Raw genomic sequence first — 25,445 nt, 5'->3', positions numbered from 1 at the left:
ACAGAGAGCCCCGTGGCTGGCTTTCTCAGCCACGTGCTTAGTTATCTCACGCTGACTTCATGCCAGCAATATGCAACCTTGTGACCATGTGGCTTGACTGAAGAGATCTCCCATCTTGGCAAAACTTCAAAGTCACTTACTGTTTGTGCTGAGTCCAGTAGACTAAATCTTGCCACCTTGGGGCTCATGACCTTACCACTCATCTCCTGTCACTGAGGCTTCCAAGAAAGGAGAGGTTCAACTCCGTCAGCCAGTTAGAGGATGGCAGCAGGGCTGTGGGTGGTGACACTAGGTCGGGAAACCAATGGCGAGGCCAGCACCTTCCACCAGCTCAGTGGGCAGAATAGGTCTCACTTACTTGTATGGGGTCCTCCTGAGGGACAACGTCTGCTTCATGTGCCTGCTCTGCTTCAGCAGGCTGGTTCTCTCATGAGAGGTCAGGCCCAGAAAAGCAATCTGAAAATGGAGGTGGGAAGGTACATGAAAACCACCACCACATCGAGGCTCATCACTCTCGGCAACGCATCACAGGACACTTGGCAAACGTTCAGTTCTCCCCTAAAGGCAACATCACCTGGATTGCTAACCAATGATCACGGTGAGGGCAAGGAAAGAGCAGCTCAAAACAAGACTCCTATGTACATCTAGTAGCTGGGCATTTTTTTTTTTTTTTTGATTGTCTGACTTTTATTAACCTTCAAGAAAGCAGAGTGCATTGACTCAGTCGTGAAATGATTGGTTTAGTAATTCAAGCTGTGGCTTACGGCCATGTTTAGATTCTCAACACATTCAGCATTCAACTTCCAGGTGAATCAAACAACATAAGGTCAGTATTAATGCAATTATCTCAACCTCTATACGCTTCTTAGTATCTCTTTGAAAAGGGCCAAATAAAAAAGTTAATCTGAAGTGAAGAACATTTAAATCCATAAATTTGGGGAAGTGTAAGAATTAAGGTAACTTTAAAAAATCATTAAAACCAGTATTATTCACTAAGCTATCTCACCTAATCCTCAAAATAATTCAAACATCAAGTTCCTTATCTGTAAGACAGAGATTATCACAGCGTCCTCATCGGATTCTCTAAGGATCTGCGATAGTTAAAATGATCCAGCGCACAGGCTGACAGAGATGAAGTAACTGGTCCAAGGCCACACAGCTTAGAAAGTGGCAGAACTGGGGCGGACACCTCAGTCAGTGTGAGAATAAATCCCACGGTCCTTGCCAGCCATCTATATGCTCAGTTTGACTCCCTACGGTCAAAACCATGACTCACCTGAGCACTCAGGAAACGAAAGGCTTTAAATAACTGGATTGTCTTGTTTATTAAGAAAACAACTTTACTCTGAATTCCTGTTTTTGCAAACTATCCAAAATTTTGAGTCCACTTTCCTGCCTCAGAGAGTATAAACAAACTTTCTTTTAAAAAGTAAAGATATTATAGCCTCAAATGTACTTATTCTAAGAGTCCAGGAAAGAAGAAAGAGAATTAGAACTGATGTCCCAAATCTTAGGTTCTGCTTCTAACTCCACCTCTGACTGAGCCCTATGGCCATAAGTAAGGCACTCAACATCTCTTAGGTTTAGTTTTCTCATCCATAACATGGAAACACGACTTTGGCACAGACTCCATCTCAAATGTCTGTGAGGCCATTGACGTGAAAGTGCTTTGGAATACGTAAAGCATATATAAATATTAGGTATTACAAATGATTATAATATTAATAATCATTGATGCTAATATCCATTCTTACTGCCTGAGTCTGTAGATGTCAGACAGGAGACTAGGACGGGTATTATTCAGAAGCCTCAGTTCAGCCAGTATTATTAGCTTAATTCCTTTCCTTAGCCTTTTCCCCCCTTTTTCTTACTTTATTTTTTATTATTATTGCAGAATTGGTTACTCCCCCATAAAAATGGAATACATCTTGCTTTTGCTGAGTAATGCTCTAATGATCTGAGCTCTGGCAATAACCGGCTCAGATGATCACGGCTGTCCATTCCACGGGGGCAGGCCGTAGCAACAATGAGAATGAGGTTATGCTCGTAAGGGAAGGCAGGCAGCAGGGAGGGGACAGGAGCTTCACAGAAAGCTGAAGGTGGTGGCTACTGCCCCGGAGCATGAGCTTTCTAATGGTCACGACCTACTCTGCAAGTGTAATTGCCATGTCTGTTGGTTAGTGATGCATCTTTCATTTCTTCCCCACTTCCATCCACTTAAGTACTGCATAATAAGAAGAATAACAAACAGGGCTGGGAAAAGTGAGGGAACATAATCATCTCACATTTGCACAATGCTTTACAGTTTATACCATGCTTTCATACGCCATATAATTTAATTATATGATGGAAAAACCCCTTGAAATGAACTGTCAGAAGACCTAAGTTTCCAGTTCTGATTTTGCCACTCACTGGGTGACCTTGAGCAATTCAATTCACCTCTCTGTACCTCTGTCTGTAAAAGAGGTCAGATTAGATAAATCCTAGGGCTACACTAACACCTTATTACTCTAACCTTTAAACCATCCTGCGAGAGTAGACAGGCATTATTATCCCCATTTTACAGACAAGGAAACTGAAATTCGGGAGTCAAATGACATGCCCAGACCCACAGAGTAAGTGACAGAAGTGGAACTCAGATCTAAGTCTTCTGATTTGAAATTCTAGTCTTTCTATCTCACTATGGGGTATTGGAAATTTTACTTAAAGGCATTATAAGAAGATAAATACCTGAAAGAGCTGAGTTAGTAATAAAAACGTTGACCATGAGAAATGGAAACTTGCTAACGTGAAGATATATACGACCCAAGGGGAACAGGCCACAATCTGATTGAGGTAGGTCCACAGTCCATCTGCTTTGAATGTTGTGACACAATGATTTGACCAATCTGTGAATTCACAAAAAAGGAACCCATTATTTAAAAAGGCAACAAACTAGTGATCATTCCTCAAGAAGATAAAAATCACTGCAGTTCTGTTTAGGGAGAAGAGAAAGTAAGACATGATGGCACAGATCAGAACTCAACTTTTAAGATTTTATCTTCCAAATAAATGTCAGCTCAACAAAGATTAAAAAAAAAAGATACCTCACTGTTAAGGTTATGATAATACTGCATTGGTAGTTGGCAATGAGGGAATAAAAGCAAAAAAGGTCTATAAAATCATCACTAAAATTAGCATATTCAGTATAAAATACACTGGCCAGAAGTTAATTGTTCAAGGACTTGATAACTGGGAATGATTATATATTTAATAAATATTTGTCCTAGAAAATTCTCTATCTTATCCATGTTACAGCAAGATAAGGGTCTATTACAGAACAGAATATAAACTCTTACTAAGGGTTCAGATCAACAGGCCATTCCTGTGGGCACAAGAAATCCTATAAGCACCTAGATACCACTGGACCACAGCCTACAGCATGCAGTTACTGGGTGTACTTCTGCACTGGGACCATAATTAATCCTGCAGGGGTAGAAATGCCAGGTGAGAGAACTCATGAGTCAGACACCCCTAGGAAAAGAACAGAGAACAAGATTCATATGGTCGCAGCTCATCTATTTACATGCCAATCAAAAGTGAGGCCTTCACTATGGTCTTCATGATATTGACCCCCTAACCACAGCCAAGAGCAGCAGTAAGAACACAGGTAGGAAGCAGCAGAAACAAGGGAACAGATCTTCAAGGTTATGTAAAACCAATGACTTTAAACAGGCATCATGAGCATTCATAAGGGACAAGGAAATAAGAATTGTGTAGATTTGCACCTTGAGGTTTCATAAATGACTCTGACAATTTGATAAGTAGTTTCAGACATTTTCCCAAAGCAGCACTTAAGAGCTCCTGGGACAGGAAGAAAATGAGTCCATGACTTAACTATCAACGGTCTGTCCATTTTTTCTTTTTGAGTCTCATTTGATTTCCAACCACCTTTCATGAATATACGCCAGAAGAATTCTAAGGGCAATCATCATAGAGTAACAATCAAGGTAAAAAACTTAAGGTAAATTACACTTTCTTTAGAGCTTCTCATTAGGACTGCAAAGAAAGATGCATTCCATGTACCTGATATAACAAAAAAAAGAATATAATTTCCAACAGCAGGCAGAGGAAACAGCTGCTGAGTGGGAAAGAGTATCTACTTTCTTTCAGCTTATGGATTTCTACTGCTCCCTTCTGGGAATTTTTTTGATAACACAGCATGACTTTGAATGGAAATTTTCACAGGACTGATTTCAGATTTATCAAAGATATGGCTGCAAATGGCCACATACATTATGCTATGCAATATAACACTTTAATATGTACTAACAATACATTCTTATCAGGTGGTCACTGGCTAATGATAGGGAACGCATATTGCTCCAGGTCAATCATTTTCATCTTCAGACAACTCTGACAGTTACAATGTTCTTTCTAACAATGATCTAAAATCTTTCTCCCTGTAACTTGCAGGATGCTGACACTTTGAGTGACTTACTGTCCACCCTGAAAACAGACCTCACAAAAGGGGAAATGCATGGAGGCTGCACAGAGTCAGAGTAGCTGGAACCCGATCCCACGAGGAGGATGAGGGTGCACAGCAGCATTCTGGCACCAGGAGCGTTAATGAGAAACAAAGAAGGTGGGATGACAATGAGGCCTCATTAGAAAAATGGAGCACAAGTTCGTTTTTGCTGTCTGTGAAATAACGATAAATGACAGGATGCGTGCATTCAGTGTAAAGAAATATAAATGGGATAGAAGTAACAAAACACGTTCAGTTAGTCTATACAGCTGTTAGTAAATGTAAGGTGGGACTGTTCCTAAGAAACAAAAAAACGTGATACAAAAATTGGTTCAGAGCCAGAGAATAAAGACAAAGACGAGGGAAGAACCAAACTCATGTAATAAGGAAGCAACTTGGAAAGAATGAATGTGATGGAAAATTACTTCTGTCCTTATCAATACAGTTGTATGCTGGACATAGCCACCACACAAAGATGACTATTTTTAGTGAAGAGAGAGAATGGGGAGAGACAAGAGTGATGTAAAATCTGGCTCCTCTCCCCGAGGATCAAGTCCAAGGGACAAGTTGGTCCATGGGCCAGCTTAAAAAGGTTTTCCAGGAATATGCTTTATTCTCAGGCCTTAAAAAGGCAGCTCTTTCAACAGAAAGCAGCACTGTCAAAAAAATCTTTTATTTCTTACACCACAGGACGTAATCTAAGAGGTTTTAAAATTTCAATGCTTAGGACTTCTGATGGCCTTTGACAAGAACTGAGATCAGGGATCACAACCTTCTGACTTAGGTCCATTTGAGATGGTGGCAGTTACACTGAGCTACAAAAGCATTCCCTAGTGATCAGAGACACCAAAGGTGTCTGGTACGGAGAAGGGCTGACAAGGTAACTGAGACCCCCTCCATGCCTACGGCAGGGCTAAAAATAGATCATTTCGTAGATTTTAATTAACAATCTCTAAACATGAAACCCTAAACAAAACAAAACTTGTAATACTGGATGTTTCTGGAGAAGAGATCTGGGAGGCTGGGGACAGCACAGGAGGAACTGTCTTTCAAAAACTAAACAAAATTTAAATTAGAGAAAGCCAGTGGGTGAGTGGGATGGGGAGTGTAAGGTGTGGTGGGACTTGGGATGCTAAGGGGAAAAGAAAAATTGTAGGAAAAAACTTTCCACGTCTTCCTGAATCATTTCACATTTTAGCTCAAGCAACAAACTAGTATTCTACTGGCAAAATCTAAGACTTAAGCATGAATACAACAGGAGGGTGGATGGAAACAGATCAGTAGCGAAGCCTCTGCCTCTAGATCCAAATTCTCCTAAAACCTTCAGAATAAATGAATAATAAACAGTTAAACAAATAAAGTCAAAATAAACTACAAGCACAGTGTTTCTGGTTAGGTAACCTATTCCAAGGTCTGAAAAGCATAGTCATGCAATTCTTAAGAGCTAACCAAAATCCTCCCTGCTTCAATTTAAACCCTGCTCTTAGTCGCTCACCTTGGAACAGCTCAACGTCACTCCCTACATGAGACCCCCTCAACGCCCTTCTGCACTGCTGTTGAAAAGTTATTTGCCTTTCTCAGGGATGCAGAATAAGTGAGTTAATGTTTTCTTCCAAGTTATTATTTCCGACCTTTCGATCATTGTTACTGTTTTCCCATCAGTTCTAAGTTGTGACTTGACATCTGTCAAATGGCATGAGCTTTCAGTTTTGTTCCTTAATTACTATGACCACCTCCACCTCCCTCCCACAACCTCTCTAGCACCAACCTTTTTTTTTTTCCTAGTTTATTTACATATCACTTCCCTTGCTTTGTACTTGAACACCTACCTGATTTTTACTCATTTCCCTGGGAGATAAATCTGCACTTACCTTAAATGAATCTCTATTTCTGACCACTTCTCAAATTTATCAAGGTCACTTTAGAGTAGAATCTCTTCCAAACTACTGACAACTAACCTCTTCTAGCACTTCCTGCAGCTTCCCAATGCTGAGAGAGTCTTAGAGACATTTGTTTCATTTTTATTAGGGTATGGTTTATAGTCATCCAGCCGGAATGTGAGATACAACAGTTTACAAGAAAAAGTATATGTGAGTGCGGGTGCATAAGTTTGCTATAAGAAAAATTTATACTTACAGATGAAAGATTCATATATAATCCAGTCACACACGATGGAAAGGAAAAATAAGAAGAATATGTAATAATGATGGTTGCCAAAACCTACATCAAAAAGAAAAACATGTTTAATACTTTCTTCCAATGATTTTCCAAATCAAGACCTTATTAAACCACTTCCCTGTCAAAGGCCTTCACCAAAGTAAAAAAGAAATAAGCAGTTGTTTTGCTTTTAAATACCATTAAACCCAAACCAAACAGCTCTGATATGTCATGTTCAATTGTCCATGTTCACTAAACTAATATTTATTCATTACCTACCTAAAAGAAGACACTTCTTTTTTGGATAGAACAAATACAGCTCTAGGATGGCCTATACAGCATTGGAGGGAAGGGAGGAGGCAGGATTTGGGGCAAGTCATACCCTGTCTCTTCCTTCCTTCCGTGTAATAAGTTTATATAAGTACAACTTCTGGACATCAAGTACTGACTTAATCAGGGGAACAGAGGAAACAAATCTGAGGGGCAAAAGATATATTGCAGGAGACTGACACAGCAAAAGAGGGGCAACCTGCAGCCTGAGAAAGGCTTACAGAAGCAAAGAAGGGGTGAGGGGGCCAGGCAACCAAGCCCCACTGTTGCACGTGCTGCCCCCTTGATGCTGGAGATGGCAGCATTTTGATGCTGACGACACAAAAGCTCCTTAGCCACCATCACATCCCCACCTCCTCCTGAGGTAGCAAAGCCCAGCAGAAGGAGCAACACCCACTGGAATCAGGAGACCCAGATTTACGAATGACAAGCTGTGTGACTACAGGTACATCATTTAACTTCTCTGATTCAGTGTTCTCACTTTTAATATGGGGAAAACATCTCTTCTGTCTACTTCACAGGCCTGTGGCAACCAAACAGGATGATATATACGAAAACACTACGTAAACGCAATGTGATAAAAATATGTGGGCTCATACTATTATTTTCCCACTGCCATTCAAAGGTGCCTGCTATAATGCCAATCATCTCATCTCTATGGTGGGATGGGGTACACGAAGCCTGGAAGCCCAGGAATTCTCTCTTCACCTGTTCTCTAGGAACAGTGGAGAACATCAAAATGCACCGAGGAAAGCTGCCTGAGCTGAGGCAGCCTTTTGTTCATCAAGATTATACATGCATAGCCTCCCCTGAAGACCCATGACCATAGTTCCTCTGAAGTTCCTCATAAAAAAGCCCTGGCTTTTACTGCGACGGCTCGGAGGAAACCCAGGGCTTCGGATCAGAACACTGCCTGGGTGGAAGGCAATCCCCAGACCCCGCCATCTCTGGTTCTAGCACCTACCTGAGCCTTAGAGGCAAGTACAGAAGGTGAATAAAAGGGACAAGACACAAAATATGGAAAAGACATGGTATCTAGAGTGGAAGGCTGGCACTACTAAAGTGATCTCAAGCAAATAATTTGACCTTGAATATTTTTTCAACTCTAAAATGGAGGTAATAATACCAACCTGTGATGTTCAAAAAGGATACTATATATGAAGGTACTTTATACATGTTAAAATATTATACAAATGACATTAATTATTATTATTAACATCAAGAGTCAGTGTTCCAAAGGTGTTAGACCACAAAGCTGATTCTCTGACAAGCAAGAATGGACCCCTTACGTGCTTTCCACTTTTTCTGAGTCACACACATAACTAAAGAGAGCTGAACTTCAAAATGGAAAATGGAAACTTGACCCTCTCACCGATGCACCGTCCAGTCCACAGGCAATGTTGATCATACCGAGCCACACAGGAGTCGCACACATGGCAGTGGAGTGACCTTAATGGCTTCCTTATCTAAGTGGACAATTAAGAGAGATCTAAGCAAAAATCAGAATCTCAAAGTGGTAACAAATCAAAAGCAAAATCTTATTCCTAAATTATAACGACATTGGCACAAATAATCCTAAATCAATCATCAACTCACTTAGAGGCTCTGGAATGCCTTATTACTATTCACTTCCACATGTCTAATTAGGCCATCACTAAAAGGGATTTGAATTCCAGAGCTTACTGACACTGACTAAGGGGAAAAGAGGCAGCACCACACAGCAGAATGAGCCCTGGACTAAGAAAAAGGGAACCGAGTTACACTTCTGGTTCTGCCAATAATTTAGGGAAAGTTACTTCCTCCCTTTAGGCTATGAATCTTCAGTTGCTAAATCAAAGGTTTCACTAAGTGGTTTCTAGGGTCATCATGAGCCTCTGACTCCAAGTTAGTTCTAACATATGCTTCATGGCAGGAAAAAGCAAAGAAAACACACGAAGAGGTATAACCACAGGCAACTTCAAGAGATAACAAACATCATTCTCCCACATGTTCAAGGCAGAAGACTGTTCTGACAGTAATGCAAAATTTAAAAAAAACAAATTTTACACCTGGTAAAAAGAAAGGTGTATAAATATAGCATGAAGATTTGAAAAATGCTTACATGAGCAATGTAACCAAGAATTTGCTTTTACGATGGGGAAAAAGTTATAAAGAAAAGACTCACTCACAAGACATGATGTACAAAATGTTCTGAAATCCAGATAGCCGGTCTCTGCAAGGGTGATGATATTCTGAAAGACATCAAGTTTGACCTTACGTTTGCGTTTTATTGGGGAATGGATGCTGCATGGTTACATACCATTCTCACAGCTCTCTCTTCAAACTGAGGTAGCTAGAAAAGCAACTTAGAAGACTTGCCACCATATCATTCTGTGCTTGAAATATGTGACTTTTCAAGGCTGCATTTTCAACCATAGCCAATAAATTAGAATGCACAAAAATTACACCCCCCCCCTTTTCTCCATGAATGGCAATGATTTTTCAGTTATAATATGCTAGAGAAAAATAAATACATACATTATACACTCATAAAAAAGGAACAAAAACCACCTACACATCAGAACTGATGGTTAAAAGCACCAAAGGCAGTCTTTCAGGAACACTGGCTTTAGGTAACATAGAAGACAACAGTATCCCCAACTTCTAAACATTCACGAGCAATGGAAGACACATCATGTCATCTGACAATTTCATGTCTGAGGAAGAGAAGGGGCCTCTTCTCAGCCAGTAAGGAGAAGGACTCTCCTTGACCCCTGCCTAGATACCCTCTATGTACTTAACGGGGGAATTTAAACTGTATGATCATTATCTAAGTATTACTATAAAGAAGTAGGCGCTCACATCTACTGACAGAAATTATACCTGAAAAAGTCCCAGTGGGATATTACTGTAATAAAAAATAAAAATAGTTTTTAAACTTTCATATAAATAAATGACAGTGGAGAAATCTGTTTGTTGATTTTAATCATCCCACATTTACAGGGCATCTATTAGGTCCCAGGCACTAGAGATGTAGGCACGACAAAAACCAACATGGTCATGACCCTCTATAGTTTCCATACCCTCCTATAAAAAAATCAGTAACATTACAGAGAAAGCTCACCATCTTCCTTTCTTCTTCGGAAGCCTTAGTGAAGCCTGGATCAGTTGCCCAAGTCTTGTAGAAAAAGTAGAGGAAGGCTACTAGGCTGAGAATGAAAATGAAATAGAAAATGGTGCCTGCTAAATGTTAAAGCAAAGTTAAGGAACATATCAGACTTCCAGTAAGAACAGCCTAATTATGATGAAAGAAAAGTTCATCACTGGTGCCTAAGAGTCTCTTCTCTCTGCATTCTAGCCTCACCTTCCCTTACGTACACATATCCCTACCCTCAAACCTGGCCCCATTCTATGCTCTAATCCTGTAGGAATTTGCTCATAGTTGGCTAATAATTAATCTCTTCTCATTAGTTGAAACTCATAAAATATTGATAGGAATAGTTATAATATATGAAGAACCTCCTAAAAATTGAAAAACCTTCCAGATCCAAATAAATTAATATCTAAACAGTGTAACTGTGGCTCTCCTGTGCACATCTAAAACAGTATTTTCTGATCATTTTAACAAAATTAGTCAAAGAAACAAACCACTGAATTCAGAGAGGCCAACTAAAACTATTTCCCTATATATTAAATTAATGCTAGCAAAGATTTCCTACTGGAAAGTTTTCATAACTTAATCCTTGTAACTGTATTAGGCTGAGTTAATTCAGAAACAAATTGCTCTCCTTGCAAAGAGATTACAAATCAGATACTATTTGGAAAGGCAGATATTATGGATAAGTTAAGATAAAGTGTTTCAAGGATAAACATTACCCACTTTGAAGTGTTTTTGAAATGGTACAAATTCTTTGTATAAAAAAGTAAAACTCTGCCTCAGGGAAAGACAAATGAATGTGCAATAATAAACCGATACTGCCAGTAGTAAACCAGTTCTCCTTGCCCAATGAAAATCACTATATTGACATAGGAACTGTATCTGCCTTCCAAGGTGTTGCCAAGATGTTCTTGTGCTAAACTTCAGAGTGGAAAAGGTGGCCATAAAATAAAATTCTGAACGCTTGCTATTCAAAGTGTGGTCCATGGGTCCCACAGTAATGGCTTTACCTGGAAGCTTGCTACAAGGGCAGAATTCCAGACCTCACCCCAGACCTGCAGAAGCAGACTCTGGATTTTAACAAGATCCCTATAGGATGCACATGCACATTATAGTTTGAGAAGCACTGCTCTAGCCCACAAAAAACAACACAACCACATCTGGTTCAGGTAGGCAGGAACGAATCCTGTTGGTTTTGTTTATCTGTTTATCTGCAGATGGGCCTGGCTTTAAGAAAGATAGGATCCAAAAAAGTTGTGTGAAACTGAAATTTAATTCCCATAAAATCCTGATCAACACACATGACACAGTCTCAAAAACACATTCAGTTTAATCACATGATAATCTCATGTGTATTGACTGGACCAAATTTTGGGCTCTTATTCTGAATAACTTTCAAAACCAATCCCAGGAGAATCAATGGATTTTCTCCTTCCAAGTAACCTGAATTGCACTACATTCCCTCACATAAAAGCCAAACATTCCTTGCTTCCATGTCCTTGCTTTGTGTGGTTCATTGCCCTCAAGTGCTCCCTACTTCACCCCATCTACTTCTAAAACCACATTTTTGGGACGTCCGAGTCCTAACTGCCTTCAAGACCTAACTTAAAATCCTCCTTCCCCCTTTAGGTCTTTCCTGATTCCCTATGGGAAAGGATTCTCTCCCTTCCCTGAACCTAAGAATGCTTATTCTACAGCACTTAGCCCTTAGGTCATAGTTGTTTATAGACATCGCAGCCTCACCAGTTAGCTTGTGACCCTTTTGCAGTTAAAAAGTTTCTCAACGTGGTTCTAAAATCTGCCTTTTTATAACTTGAACTAACTGGTTTTCATTCTTTAGCTCCTTTATTTCTACACTGTAGATCTACACTATAGGTGTCCTATAGATAGACCCTATAGAAGCTGCTTCCCCATTTGTTCAATAATTATTGAGTGCTCATTCTATACAGTGCACTGGCTTCCAAATGACAGACTTCCAAACACGTGAAATTGGAAGGCAGAGCTCACACCTCCAGGATAAGCAGCAACAGCATTCCTCCTACAACACGCTCTCCTGGGTATGTTCCTGCTTTGTTCCTGCTCTCTTTTAAAAGAACACATCTCAGCTGTGTCCTGACCAGGGCAGAAGACAGTGAGATTGCTGATGTCTTTTCCTTGGAAACTCACATCGTCCTTATATACTGGCTTCCTTGAAAGCTGCATCACTACCCATGCTGGGTTTTTAGTCAAAGCTCCTGGTTCTTTTTCACTTGACCGGAACCTATGTCATTCCCAGAACAATGCTTACTTGTACACGTTGATCCTCTGAAACCCAGTATTAGGGGCTTCACATATTTATCCTTCTTAAACTTAACTCAGCTAGAGACAGAATCACAAATGTAACGTTCAGTGGTTCGCCATCTCCTTCCTGAATCCTCATCTTACTTCCAAACTCATCAGTTAGGTCCTCTCTCCTCTCAAACCTGCCTCATAAAAGATAAACACATTATTTGCTGAACATATAAAAGGCACCAGAAGAAACTGTTCATCTGAGGAGCTAACCTAGAGCTGCTCTTAAAATTAATCCCAACATGTAGCCTTCCACACAGATCTTATTCATAAGAGCAATTAATAATAATAATAAAATAATAGGTATTCTTTACAGAATGGGGACTATGTTCAGCACCTTACAGATATCCTAGCACAGTAGTCCTTGCAGCTGCCCCATGAACTTGGTACTGTTATCTCCAATTTCTAGAAAAACTGAGACTCAGTGCAATTATTTGCCCAATGGCACATAACTAGTAAGAAAAAAAAGCCTCAACTCCAATTCATTCTGTCTGATTCCAAAGACCATACTCTTTCCACAGTTTCCCAGACTCTCTTCTCATGATGGGCAAGGTGGCTGTGGGAGTGGAAGCCCCATGCAATCCACACTTGGCAACACGGCTAGTCTACACTCTCAGGCTGGGTCTTTCCAGGGCAGCACCTCAGTGCACATCCAAGGCAGTTCAAACAGCATTTAGCATTCAGCCTGAAAAACACTGATCTGATGGCGCCACCTACTGACCGACCTGCCCTCACCAGCAGTGGCATCACACGGGTGCTTAGAACAAACGGCTTCATGCTGTACGTGTGAGTAAAATACCTTCCTGTCAGCTCCAACATCTTAAGATTCTGTCCAGCTACGGAAATCAAAACAGTTCTTCTGATATAATGATGTCTTCACAAATATTGAACAGCAGTAAACTCAACTGAATACTAAGCTGAATACTAACTAAATACCTCTGTAATTGAGGTTTTCAAACTACAGTGGAGTAACATGTTTGTTAATACTAATGCTGCAAATTTAAAATAATTCAATGTAAAAACTACCACATTTTAGGTGCAAAATTTGAAATAGTGTGAGTTTCTCACATTTTAAAAATTCATCAAGAAACACAATTTTTAAACTGTGCTTACTCCACTGCATGTGAGTTGGTATATAAAAGTATCAGCCAGCCCTTTCAGTACCATGTCAACTACCATAGGATTTACCAGCCTTGGGACTCCTACAAGTGATAAAGTATTTTTGTATCACATTATGATATAATCCAAGCCTTTATTAAGTGGTGGTAATAAGGATAGTACTTAAAAAGCTGCCCTCAAATCAATAATTATGAGACAAAGGTTAGATGTAATAAAATCTTTTGAAAAAAGTCAAATGCCCTCCATAGTATGCTATGCCATTCATTTAAAGGAATCTGAAAAATATTAGAGATAATGCTCAGAAATAAAAAGCATCCTTAAAGTAAAAACATGCTATACAGTGAAGGGAGATGCACCCTGAGAACTCATATGCCTCTCTCACTTTACATTTATTCCTATGAAAAAATATTCTTGAACTGAGTGTATGCATCTCTCTCATAAACAGTATTCTTTCTTTTCAAGTGTGTCATTACTAGAAAGAGAAATAACATAGAGCTAAAGGGATACGCTTAAAGGTACATGTCTATCTACCATATCCCTCCTTCTCTTACCCTGTAAGGAAAGCAAGACTTTAATGTCTTCCTAGGGTCCTTCGAAGGGGAAAAAGGAGCCTGGAAAGAGGTGGGAACATCAAAAATTGGAGAAAATGCCTCCTTCCCAATGGGAGCTATAAGTAACTATAAAGTAAGAAGTAACCCCTATCCCCACTTCTAGGTGACTAGACTTGGCCTGGGCCCTGCTCCTCAAGTGATAAACCTATCCCTTAGATGAGTTTTTTTTTAAGCTACGGGCTGCCATCCATTAGTAGGTCATGAAAGAAATAAATGGGCTATGACCAGCATTTGTTAAAAAGGAAATAGAATACGATAAAACAACAAAATATCAGAGTAAAGCACATATTCGGATTATTGTTTTCTGAAACATTTTTTCACATATGTTTTGGGTGGCAATGCAAATTTATTTATACTGTGTACTGAAAATCACTGCCTTGGATAATAACACTGCACTGACCATTGCTGAGGAGGAAATATTTCCTCCAGTATTCTTCCCGTGCAGGAGACCCTGGTACCCAGGAGATTTATTCATCACCTATAACTGCTGACCAAGTTAAAATAACCATCAGACCTTGAAGAGAATCTCAAGGCAATACAACAAATTTTTATGGATCTAAATAAAACAGTAATTCATTATATTGTTTGCTTCCTATGAGTAATCAATACTAGACACCTGCTGTTTCCATAGTGTATTCTGAGATCATTTCCAGAATTCAGTAGATTTCCAACATTAAACACCTTCAACCAGGACCATTAAATGAATATAAATTTGACTTACTTTCCCTGGATCTCTTCTAGTAGCTAAATTTCTAACAATGGCATTAGTAATTTTTAAAAGAAAAATGAGATATGCATTTAAATGTAACCTGGAAGGATATCAGGAACAAATAAGATGAACCAAGTCACAAATATCCAAAAAATGGAACTCAGCAGAAAGACTGTTGGTAAGTACATAAGACTCTTATACCCGACCAAGAACCTACAAGAAAAAAAAGGATAAAGTATTAGTGAAAATAAGCTCGAATCATATTAATTTTAGCTCTTAAGTAATAATAGTAATAATAATGATGCCCTCACATAACAACAACAGCTTTCACTGAGTGCTATGCGCCACTTTCCATGTGGTAACAGAGTTACACACCATCATCACCCCATTTTACATGTGAGAAAACTGAAGCACCGGCACCTCATAAAGTGAATGTTCTAGTTCCCACAATTAACTTATACATTATTCCATTCCCAATTACTTTATACTTTCAAATCTTTTTTACTTCTATTGCAACATATATTTGTATTTCTTTCTTTTCTGGCATATCATATTTTCAAATACTCCAAAATGCAAAAATATAAATCCTTGGAGATTCACCTTCGCATTTAACAAGCTTTCTTCTAGAGGCTAGCAGTGTATTTTTGAAACATACAGATGCACACAACCTTGAGCACTTTCATCCTACAAACAGCTTGCAAAGCAGACCCTCGATGTAAGAAGACACATAAAGGCTAACGGTGACACTAGTCATCAAACACCAACCATCTTGCTGGGGTCAAAAGCAACTTGGAAGTCCACATATAACTTACTCAAACGTTTAATATTGTTGTTTCAAATGAAAAAATCTGTCTTTTACAATAAATACTCGATATAGTAAATCGGTGCATGAATAGAGTTTACCTGGATCTACTTTAAAATTTATACCAGAAAAAAAAAAGGTTGATGATAGATATTAAAGGGTCTTTAAAAAGCTATCAAGATCATAAACACAATTATGATAAAACAATATTTGACAACAACTAAAGATCACAAACCTCAGGTCCCCAGTATGCTGCCAGAATAGGCCAAATAGAGCCCGTGTAACCTCCATGGCATGGCTTGTCTGAGATTTTGCAGCAAAATATGTTTGACCTAATTAAGTGGTGCAGTGAACCACCTAGTTTGTAACAGCCTGCTACTACGACCTGTCTACTTCTAACAGGTATCTCATAGCAGCCTGGATCAATAAGCAACCTCCTGTGGAGCCTAATAATAGTGGAAGTTTACAGCTGCTTACCTCCGTGAAATTGGGACTCTATAGAGTGGGAGAAATAAAAGCAGTTGCCATATGAATTTGTCTCCTATTTGAATAGTGTACATACGCTAAGCCTAGCGTATGAAGCCCTCAACTCGCAAACAAAAGTTTCCATATAAATTTTTTGTAATGTGAGTTTCTATTAAAACAAACAAAATCTCAAATGCCCCTATCCTAGGTGAGTAGATATAGCCAGCCTTTGCTTTCTCTCTGGAAAAAAGAAAAAGTGATGATTGTAATTTGGCTTAAAATTTATCTGAAGACCAAGTCAACCCAATTAGTGGAAAATAAATGAATATCTCTAACTTATAAGTTTTCTGAATAGCAGACAATTTTAGGCATTTTGCTATTTTTCAGAAATTTGAACTTTTATTTAACATTTAAATTCATTTCCAGCCTACTGTTCTGCTCTTGAGTGATTAAGAGGTAAAATTCCTCTAATGCTTTGTTTTTTGTTATAACAAAAGCAACTCATGCGTATTCTACAAAGCGCTGGTAATCAAAAGAAGGACACAGAAATACTCATAATCACACCCTGAAGAGGGCAACACAGCACTTCCTTCCAGATTCTCTTTTATGGATCATCATCGTTACATTTTCCTTTCAGTGACTGAAAATGTTCAACAGGAGAGACAAGTGTCCTGCTTGTATGAGCCTTACATTCCAGGAAACAGTGATTAAGTGCCATGAAGAAAATACAATGGGGTGATGCAGTACAGTCAGTCAGGCATGGCCTCGCTGAGGAGGGGACGCTGGAACTGAGGCCTGACTGACGTCTCCCGCTATGCAACAATATGGTATCAGAACCCTTCAGACAGAGACACAAGCAAGAGCCAAGGCCAAAGGTGGGAATGAGCTTGACGTGTTTTAGAAACAGAAAGAAGGACGGAGGGCAGTGAAGGGAAGAGATGATGTCAGAGGGAAGGGAATGAATTACATAACACCTCACAGGCAAGGAGTTTGGATGTCATTCTGAGAACAAGGAAAAGCCACTTGAGGGCTTTACACAAGAAGAAAAGACAGAAACTGGTTTGCCTTTTTAAAAGACCACCCTGATTGCCAAGTGAGGAGGAACTACAGCGGGTAAGAGATGGAATCAGGAGACCAGCTGGGAGGCTTGGTCTAGGGTGCCAGCTGAGGAGAGGCAGAGGGTAGACCAGCTGGGGCAGAGCAGGAAGGACTTGGTAATGTGCTGAGCGGGGGAAGTGAGGAGAAAGGAAAAACAGAGGAGGACAGTAATCCAAGGATGGTACCCCTTATTCATGAGAGGAACTGGGTGCCATTCTATTGGGAAAGGGAGGTGAGAAGAAGAGATTGGGGTGTGACATGATTATTGAGTACTGTGTGTCGGCCACTGTTTAACCATTGTATTTGTATTAACGATGAGGCAGGCATTGTCACAATTTTCATCCTCATTTTATAGATGAAGAAATCGAGGCACAGAGAGGTAAACCAACTGGCTCAAGGTCAGACTGTTATGTGGTAAAGCTTGACTTGAACCCAGGCAATCTTTACATATATCATGTATGAATATTTTCCTAAAAATAGAACCATACCATAGTTACTATTTTATAACTTCCTGTGATTTAAGTAGGTTGTTTCAACTAAAAAACATTAAGAGCAAAAGTAACTAGTTTACTAGTTTAGATTTAGAATCTAGATTTAGAATTTAGAATTTAGAATAGGAAAAAACAAAATTTCTGAAAAATGGGCAAAAATGCTTCAAGATGCAAAACAGTTACAAAAATCTCCCCATTATTCACTGAGATTAACAATTCAAAAAGTGAGCTAGGATATTTATTTTCCACCAATTGTCAATGCAGTTAAATTACTGGATTGACCAGTTTGCTTTCAGTCAAATCATATGCCAGCAAAGCTCTTCCCTCCCACCCTGAGGATGTTTCTACGTGATAAGTAACATGCATAGTTCAATAAAAATCTGCAACTCCAGCTAACCAGCAATAGAAATAAGCACTCAAATTGGAAATGCTATAACCAGCCTTGCAAAGATTAATATACACACCTTGGAAACAAAGATGTCAGAAAAAACAATACTATTAGAAGAAATCCTTTTAAAAGCCAAGAATCTGAACTGAAGTCCAATATGTATCCAACAGCCCATATGGTAATCACAGAAAGCATCAGCAGCAGGAAGAGCTATTAAGAGATTCAGAATTTTAGAACTTCATGGATTTTACCACCTAAGTATCTAATAATAATTAGTTCAACAGAAAAACTACTTCCTAAGTATACGGTAACAATTAATACAACAGCAGAACACAGAATTTTTCTTCAAAATTGCAGATTGATAAATCTGAAGTTTGAGAAATTACAAATCTTAAACAATCTTTTAAAAGCCTTACATTAATAAAACGTTGCTTAAACATGCTTTGTTTTGCTTTCTTCCACTCCAAGAAATGGTGATCTTTTAAGAAAAGTGTTGATGATAGCTGACATTTAAAAAAATAACTTCTTTCAAACAGTATTATATGTCAGAAAGCATAAAGCAAGACAAAAAGACCACACAAAAATCAACACACCCAAGATTCAACGAAGAGAGTATAAGAGTTCCAACCTGGGCACCGGATGGTGCCATCCCCTAATAAAGAAGGTTAGAAGGAACAAGTCTGAATTTTGTTTAGGGCACATGGAATTGTAGATGCCTATGGACGTCTAGGAGATAGCCAGGAGTCAGTCAGAAAAGCAGGCCTACCACACAGGAGAAAATCTGGTGTTCATCAGTATACAGGTGGGAAAACCAGGAATGAAGAGCATCCTGAGGACTGTGTGCAGGTAGAAAGGGGCAGAATCTTGGCCATCGGAAACACTCAAGGGTCAAAAAGGTAAGTCCCGAAAGGTAAGTAAGTAGAGTGATCAGTATGACCAGAAAGGCAGGATGAGAACCAGAAGAAAGGTTCCAGTAAAGCCAGGGGAGAGAGCTTCAAGAAGGGAGTAGTTCTCAGTGTCAAATGTCACATGGAGGCCAAAGACTTAAACATATCCTCAGGATGCTAATAATTCGGGTTTATTCTGAAAAGTTAAAAGAATGAAGCGTCTACAAACCAACAGTGTGGCTATCTGCATTGAAGCCAGGCACCACATCTGTACAATGCAATCCCTTAAGTGCAATATACATGACCTTGGAAGTAAGCAGGGCTCATGCAACAGCAAAGGGAGAAAATATATTCTGCCCTATCTTCTTCAATCTTTACTTCCCTGAGCCACGTTCTGAGGACGGATAATTTCAAATGATATGAAATCTTTAATATGCTTCCAATTCTAATTTGCATGATAACACAAAATGTGCAAGTCTAGATTTCTTTTTAAAAAAGGTAAACTTGGAATCTACAAGCAACATAATCTCAGTACAGAAATAACAATTAAATGTGGATCTCAAAATTTTAATCCCAGATACAGTACTCACAGATGAGCCACACTATTTCCTCATTCAACAAATATTCCAGTGTGTACCATATGCTAGGCACTGTTCTAGGCACTTAGGGGCGCATCGATGAATTTAAGGTCTTTCTCTCACGGGGCCTAAATTCTAGCAGGGTAAGACAGACAAATGTACTAACTGAATTTTATAGTATATAAAAAGCTGGATGGAAACCAATGTAAGGACTTCAGCTTTTTTTTTTTTTTTTTTTTGCGGTATGTGGGCCTCTCACTGTTGTGGCCTCTCCCGTTGCGGAGCACAGGCTTCGGACGCGCAGGCTCAGCAGCCATGGCTCACGGGCCCAGCTGCTCTGCGGCATGTGGGATCTTCCTGGACCGGGGCACGAACCCGTGTCCCCTGCATTGGCAGGTGGACTCACAACCACTGCGCCACCAGGGAAGCCCGACTTTGGCTTTTATTCTGGGAGAAAGTGGGAGACATCATAGGATTCTGAGCAGATGAATGATAGTATCTGACTTACATTTTAAGATTCACCTGGCTGCTCTGTTGAGAAGAGACTAGAGGTGAGTAGAGGCAGGGAGATGTCAGACAGCTGCAGAAATCCACATGAAAGATAACAGTGGCTGGACCAAAATGCCATGGTAAAATGGTGAGAAGGGTCAGATTCTGGATATATACTGAGGGCAGAACTAGCCAATACGTTTTCCTGACGGACTGGATACGTGATTTGACAGAGAAAAGGCAAAGATAACTGGAGAGTGGGAGTTGCCACCTACTGAGATGGGGAAAGCTGTAGATGGAACAGTTAGGGACAGTGGGGAGGAGAGATCAGGAGCTCAGTTTTGGATGTTATGTTGATGATGCCTATTGGACAGTGAACTGGACAAATCAAGGTAGCTGGATATACAAGTATGGAAAGGTCTGAACTAGAGATAACTTTGGGAGTTGTCAACATAGAGAGGGCATTTAAAGCCATGGAAGTTCATGAAATCACCAAGAGAATGACTAGAAAGAACAGGGCACTCTACCAATAAAGGCGGGGGAGAGAGCAGAGGAGATGGCAAAGGAGACTGAGGAGTAACCGTTACTTCTTTTTCTCTCCCTCCACATACCTAAATGCAAAATTGGTGTAGTATTCATGATGACCCTCTGCATAGAAATCCCATGCCTATTAATCTAGAATCATCCTGAAGGTATAATTATTAATTATTATTCGATAAGACGATGCTATCATATATGAAAACATTAAATAGTGAAATCAATTCAATACCCCATTTTAATAATTTTAATTATATTCTCTATTACAACTTAGATTTTGCTGGCCATTCGTGGAGCTTTAGAGCCATCTAGATAAGGACCAACAATAAATTGCCAATAAAAGTGCCAAATTTCCAACTGTGGGTTATGGGATGTGTGGGAAAGATATAATCAGCAGATATAATGCAGCACTAGGCCAACTCCCTGGTTTCCCCTGATGCCTTAAAAAACAAAAACAAATGAACAAAACAGTTCTTACAGCCCACAGAATAGGCCCCGAATGAAAGTACCTCGCATTTCTGCAGCCACCTCCAAAGTCTGAAATTTTTGTTGGCTCGCATTTTGGCCTCTGTTTTTAGCATATGAATAATGAGCCGATTTTTGTTTTGCACAGCCATATCAAGAGGGGTTTCTCCCTAAAGAAAAAAAGAAAAGTTCAATTATATTTTTGATATATCAATACCATAGATGCTAAACATTTTTAAAAACTCACCAGAATCACAGATTCACTGTATTTATTCCAAGGGTAGCCAACTATTATTGTTTATACTTATCTCGTGGTAACTGAAAACATATGTATAGCTTATCTTTATGTTAATTTATCAGTCTTCTAACTCAAGATATAATAAATTAAGGGAGATAAACACCTGGTCATACCTTAACATTTCGGATATCCAGACTAGCACCAGCTTCCAAGAGTTTATCAACAGCATTAACATTTCCTGCGGCAACTGCCCAGTGAAGTGGAGTGTTTTGGTGTATTTTATCAACTACATTGAGAGAGGGATTAAACTTTAAGAGAAATCCGGTTGGTTCTGACCTGTCTCAAAACAATAAAACACCAAGAGATATTAGACAGCTGAATGATTTGAAGGGTAAATGTAAACAATGAAACTGTTTGCTAACGTATCAATGAACCAATCAGTAAGTATTCTGAAAACTCAGGAACTTCTCTGTGCAGAGTTCCATTCTAGGTGCTAATACTGGAGAGTTCCTGCCCCAAGAGACATCTATTAAGTGATAGTCTGCTATATAATGTAATTTTAACATCAATACTGTGGAATAACAGCTTTTGTTTTTCAAATTTTTCCTTTCATGTTGCTGTTCTATTGGTTAACATTTTTTTTACACTTAACTTTGGCCAACATTAAATGCTATGTTATTTATCCAATTAAAAAATTAAATGTACAACATTACATTTGAGGAGATAAACCAAAGCTAACTTCACATTCTCCCTCCAACCAATTACTGCATAAAGTGGTGTAAGTAATGTCCTAAAATATTTGTTTATCATAGAAAGTTATGGACTTGAAAGCAGAATTCAATGAAATATTTTTACTTTATCGTCAACACCTTCCCTTCTTTTATGACCACTCAAGAGATTCCTTTAATAAAACAATATTCTACCTTACTTATTCTATCAAGATTTTTAAACATTATACCTGACTTTACAGTTACCAGCAATGACAAAATGCTTTCTGACAAAATTCTACCCCAGTCCCACCTCTACATGAGCTAAAAGGAAATGGCATCAGAACTAACTCAGTTCCTAGGGGAGACATCTTACGTAAAAGCAGAAATTAAGTACAACGTTGGAAACAAAACTGATACAGGGCAAACTGTACCATGTATTTGAATAGAAGAATAACAGAAGTTGGACAATATGGTGATCAATAATCACAAGTGATGATCAATAATCACAAAAACTTAAATATGTAAATAACTGATAGGAACATATAAACATACTATTTTCATAGATCAGTTATAATTAATATTTTCAGAGCAGTCAACAATGTCAGAGAACCTCAAAATGTATTGTTTTCTGGAAAGTCTATTTCTCATCTACATTTCAAATTATGAGAGCATTTAAACCTGTAGCCATTCTTGAAAAATGTAAACTAAGAAATGTACATCATGTTAATAAGTATATGCTGTGGAATCTCTACCTGTTCTGTAAGGAAATATTTTTTCTTATTAGTAGCTTTCAAACTTTTCCCCAAAGCTACCAGAAAACAGAAAATTTACTTCAATGGTGCTTTCCTAACTACAACTACATTAAAAGTCTATATCACAGTCACAAGATGGAAAATCTTACTTTCTTCCTCAGAATGTTGTGTCATCTCACAAAGACTAAGATACTTAAATTGCTGGATCAAGAGTCAGAATAAGGCAATTCAACTAAACTCACTTACCCAAGTACTTTGTGAGCTGATAACATGAGAGGTGTCTGCCCATTTACATCTGCCATATTCACACTCTGTTCAAAAAGAAGAGTCAATCAGCCTAATTGTAAACAAAGTCAAGATTCTGTCTCCTCTCTTAGTAGAAGTATCTCTTTAATACATTCAATACCACTAGTGTGTCTATAAGAAGGATTCAAATATCATTTGAATAAAAGAATGTTCTGCTTCACATCCATAGGGTTAAAATCCATTGATCCCTACAAAACTTTTTAAAGGGAAAATCTGAATATATGATTTTAAATGTCGTACGCTGTGAGTGGAAGAGAGCTAAGGGAAAGAGAAAAATGTTGATAAACACCATCAAATATGAGACAGTAGAGACCTTAGAAGTCACTTAGTTTAGACTTTAACCGACACATTAATTCATACTACCCCCTCTTACACAAAGTCACCCAGTCTCTACTTAAACACTTCCAGTAATAGTGAACTCTTGATCTTCTGAGGCAACTTGCAATTTTGAACTTATGTTTCAAAAAGTAAAATATGAAAAGTTCTTTTTTATTTTCTAGAATATAGAATAAAAGGGAAATCATACCTCCAAGAGGATATGCTTCTTTTAATAAAATGGACCCAGATTTGAGGTATATGATACCTCAACCAAGCCAAAAAAAAAAAAGTCAATTACTGAATATTCTTATGGGCCTTGGAGGAATAAGCCCAAAGAGAAGCAGAAAAGATGACTCGTCATACAGCTTTCCAAAATGAGACCCAGGAAGTTATAATTATTCTACTTGAGTTGAAGAGAAAGTGCTTATTTGAGTCTAAGAGAAAGTGCTTATTTGAAGAGAACACAATCATCCCAACAGCATTTGTGCAAACATGTTTCCACGCCTGTTACAGACGAGACTACTGATATATAAACTACTTGCTACCAGAAAGCATATCCCAGGCAAGTAGAGCTGACATTGAAACTCCCTCTGCCAGCAACCTATAATTTAACCAGTGCCATAAATGGATGCCACTTAAGGCAAGCCATTTTTCATGAATTTACTTTAGGGAACAATAAGAAACATACATTCAAATTGGTCTCCACTTGGACTTAAATAATGCAAGCAAATGATGGGTTAATTTAGTGATCTGACTACCATTTCCACATTCGATCAGAAGAAAAATACAGGCTTTGAAGTCATGTTTTTGAAAAACTCTGCAAATTACTTGGGATCATAAGGAAAACTATTATAGGCTTACAAGTTTCAGAAACATCTATTATATGTTACTGAGCTAAATGACCTATCCTTTTTGCTCCAATGAAGCTGGAAAAGCAGTATTCAATAGCTAGACTTACTGAGGCTAGTATTTGAATATTTGGATATCTGTAACTTCTACTTTAAAAATGAGGGCAGAAAAAAAAAATGAGGACAGACTGCTAGTAATCATCCTCTGAATCCCTTCAGATTTACAATAGCTGGAGTACAAGAAACATTTCAAAACATACCTGTCCTTTTGAGATGAGATATGCTATAATGGGCATGTGTTGAAATAACACTGCCAGGTGGATGCTGCTGAATCCCTCTCCATCGATAAGAGTGGGGTCTGCACCATACTGCAGTAATAATATGACCATAGGTAAATGCCCTTGTCTGGAAAGAAAGGACAAAAATTATACTGTATTCAGTCACGCAAAAAAGAGAAAAATTCAGGGAGAAACCAATGTTCCTAAGACACGAAGGATTTTGGTTGGATTTAAAGAGTACTGCCTAACAATACACAGATTTTTAAAACACTGGAGATTCTCTAAATGTCTTTCACATAGATGCTCCAAACTTAGAACTATCTGGATGGTCCTTCTTGAGTGCAGGTAATAAACTTAATAACCTCCCAATCTACCTTAAATCTTATGTGTAAGATTACTACCATGTGTAAATAATTTTACATAACTAATGATAAAAATGGAAATTAAAAACCACTTAGACTTTACTGCTGCTATTTTAAAAACAAAAAATAATCATGAAGCAGATATGCCACAGCATAACATTCACAGACTGCAGGTATACTGTTATAATCTTTTTCTTAGGAACTACATATTTTTCTTTGAATATGGCTCATTTCTCTGTAAAGCACTGTACCTCAGTAGCTTAACAGGGGGATGAGCTAACCCCAGATTCCTCAAAATTCTTGGCTATGGAGAAAAGATTCAATTCCTTGCCTTAAATGAACAATTATTCACTTCACTTTCAGGTTCATATCAATCCCACCAACCACAGAAAGAATGGAGTTAAAATGAAAGATGAAGAAGTTGTTGAGTATCCACACAGACACTTACTAACTTCAGCTTCAGATGCCAACGCATACGAGAGAAAAGAACTGATTGAGTTTACACTCACTGAACTACCACTTTTATCCATGTGATC

The 25,445-nt window shown here is 38.6% G+C and overlaps 1 protein-coding gene across 2 annotated transcripts in view; it reads right to left on the bottom strand.

Annotated features, from left to right (window-relative positions):
- Window positions 1–25,445, bottom strand: part of ZDHHC13 (zinc finger DHHC-type containing 13) — a 48,052-nt gene that overhangs the window by 2,567 nt on the left and 20,040 nt on the right. For both annotated transcript variants that reach the window (XM_029209258.1, XM_029209259.1), the window contains exons 5-16: window positions 24,530–24,674; window positions 23,044–23,108; window positions 21,509–21,671; window positions 21,142–21,267; window positions 18,218–18,351; window positions 15,010–15,110; window positions 10,098–10,222; window positions 9,163–9,225; window positions 8,367–8,460; window positions 6,644–6,727; window positions 2,731–2,888; window positions 359–456 (exon numbers count right to left, since the gene is read on the bottom strand). In XM_029209258.1, coding sequence (XP_029065091.1) covers window positions 359–456; window positions 2,731–2,888; window positions 6,644–6,727; window positions 8,367–8,460; window positions 9,163–9,225; window positions 10,098–10,222; window positions 15,010–15,110; window positions 18,218–18,351; window positions 21,142–21,267; window positions 21,509–21,671; window positions 23,044–23,108; window positions 24,530–24,674 — 1,356 coding nt within the window. The remainder of the gene's footprint in view (window positions 1–358; window positions 457–2,730; window positions 2,889–6,643; window positions 6,728–8,366; window positions 8,461–9,162; window positions 9,226–10,097; window positions 10,223–15,009; window positions 15,111–18,217; window positions 18,352–21,141; window positions 21,268–21,508; window positions 21,672–23,043; window positions 23,109–24,529; window positions 24,675–25,445) is intronic.

This window comes from Monodon monoceros, unplaced genomic scaffold, assembly GCF_005190385.1.
Source record: "Monodon monoceros isolate NGI ecotype Baffin Bay Population unplaced genomic scaffold, NGI_Narwhal_1 Super_Scaffold_7, whole genome shotgun sequence".
In the NCBI taxonomy this organism is placed as follows: Eukaryota; Metazoa; Chordata; class Mammalia; order Artiodactyla; family Monodontidae; genus Monodon; species Monodon monoceros.
Note: the sequence above shows the minus strand (reverse complement) of the source record. Positions and strands in the feature narration are given on the sequence as shown.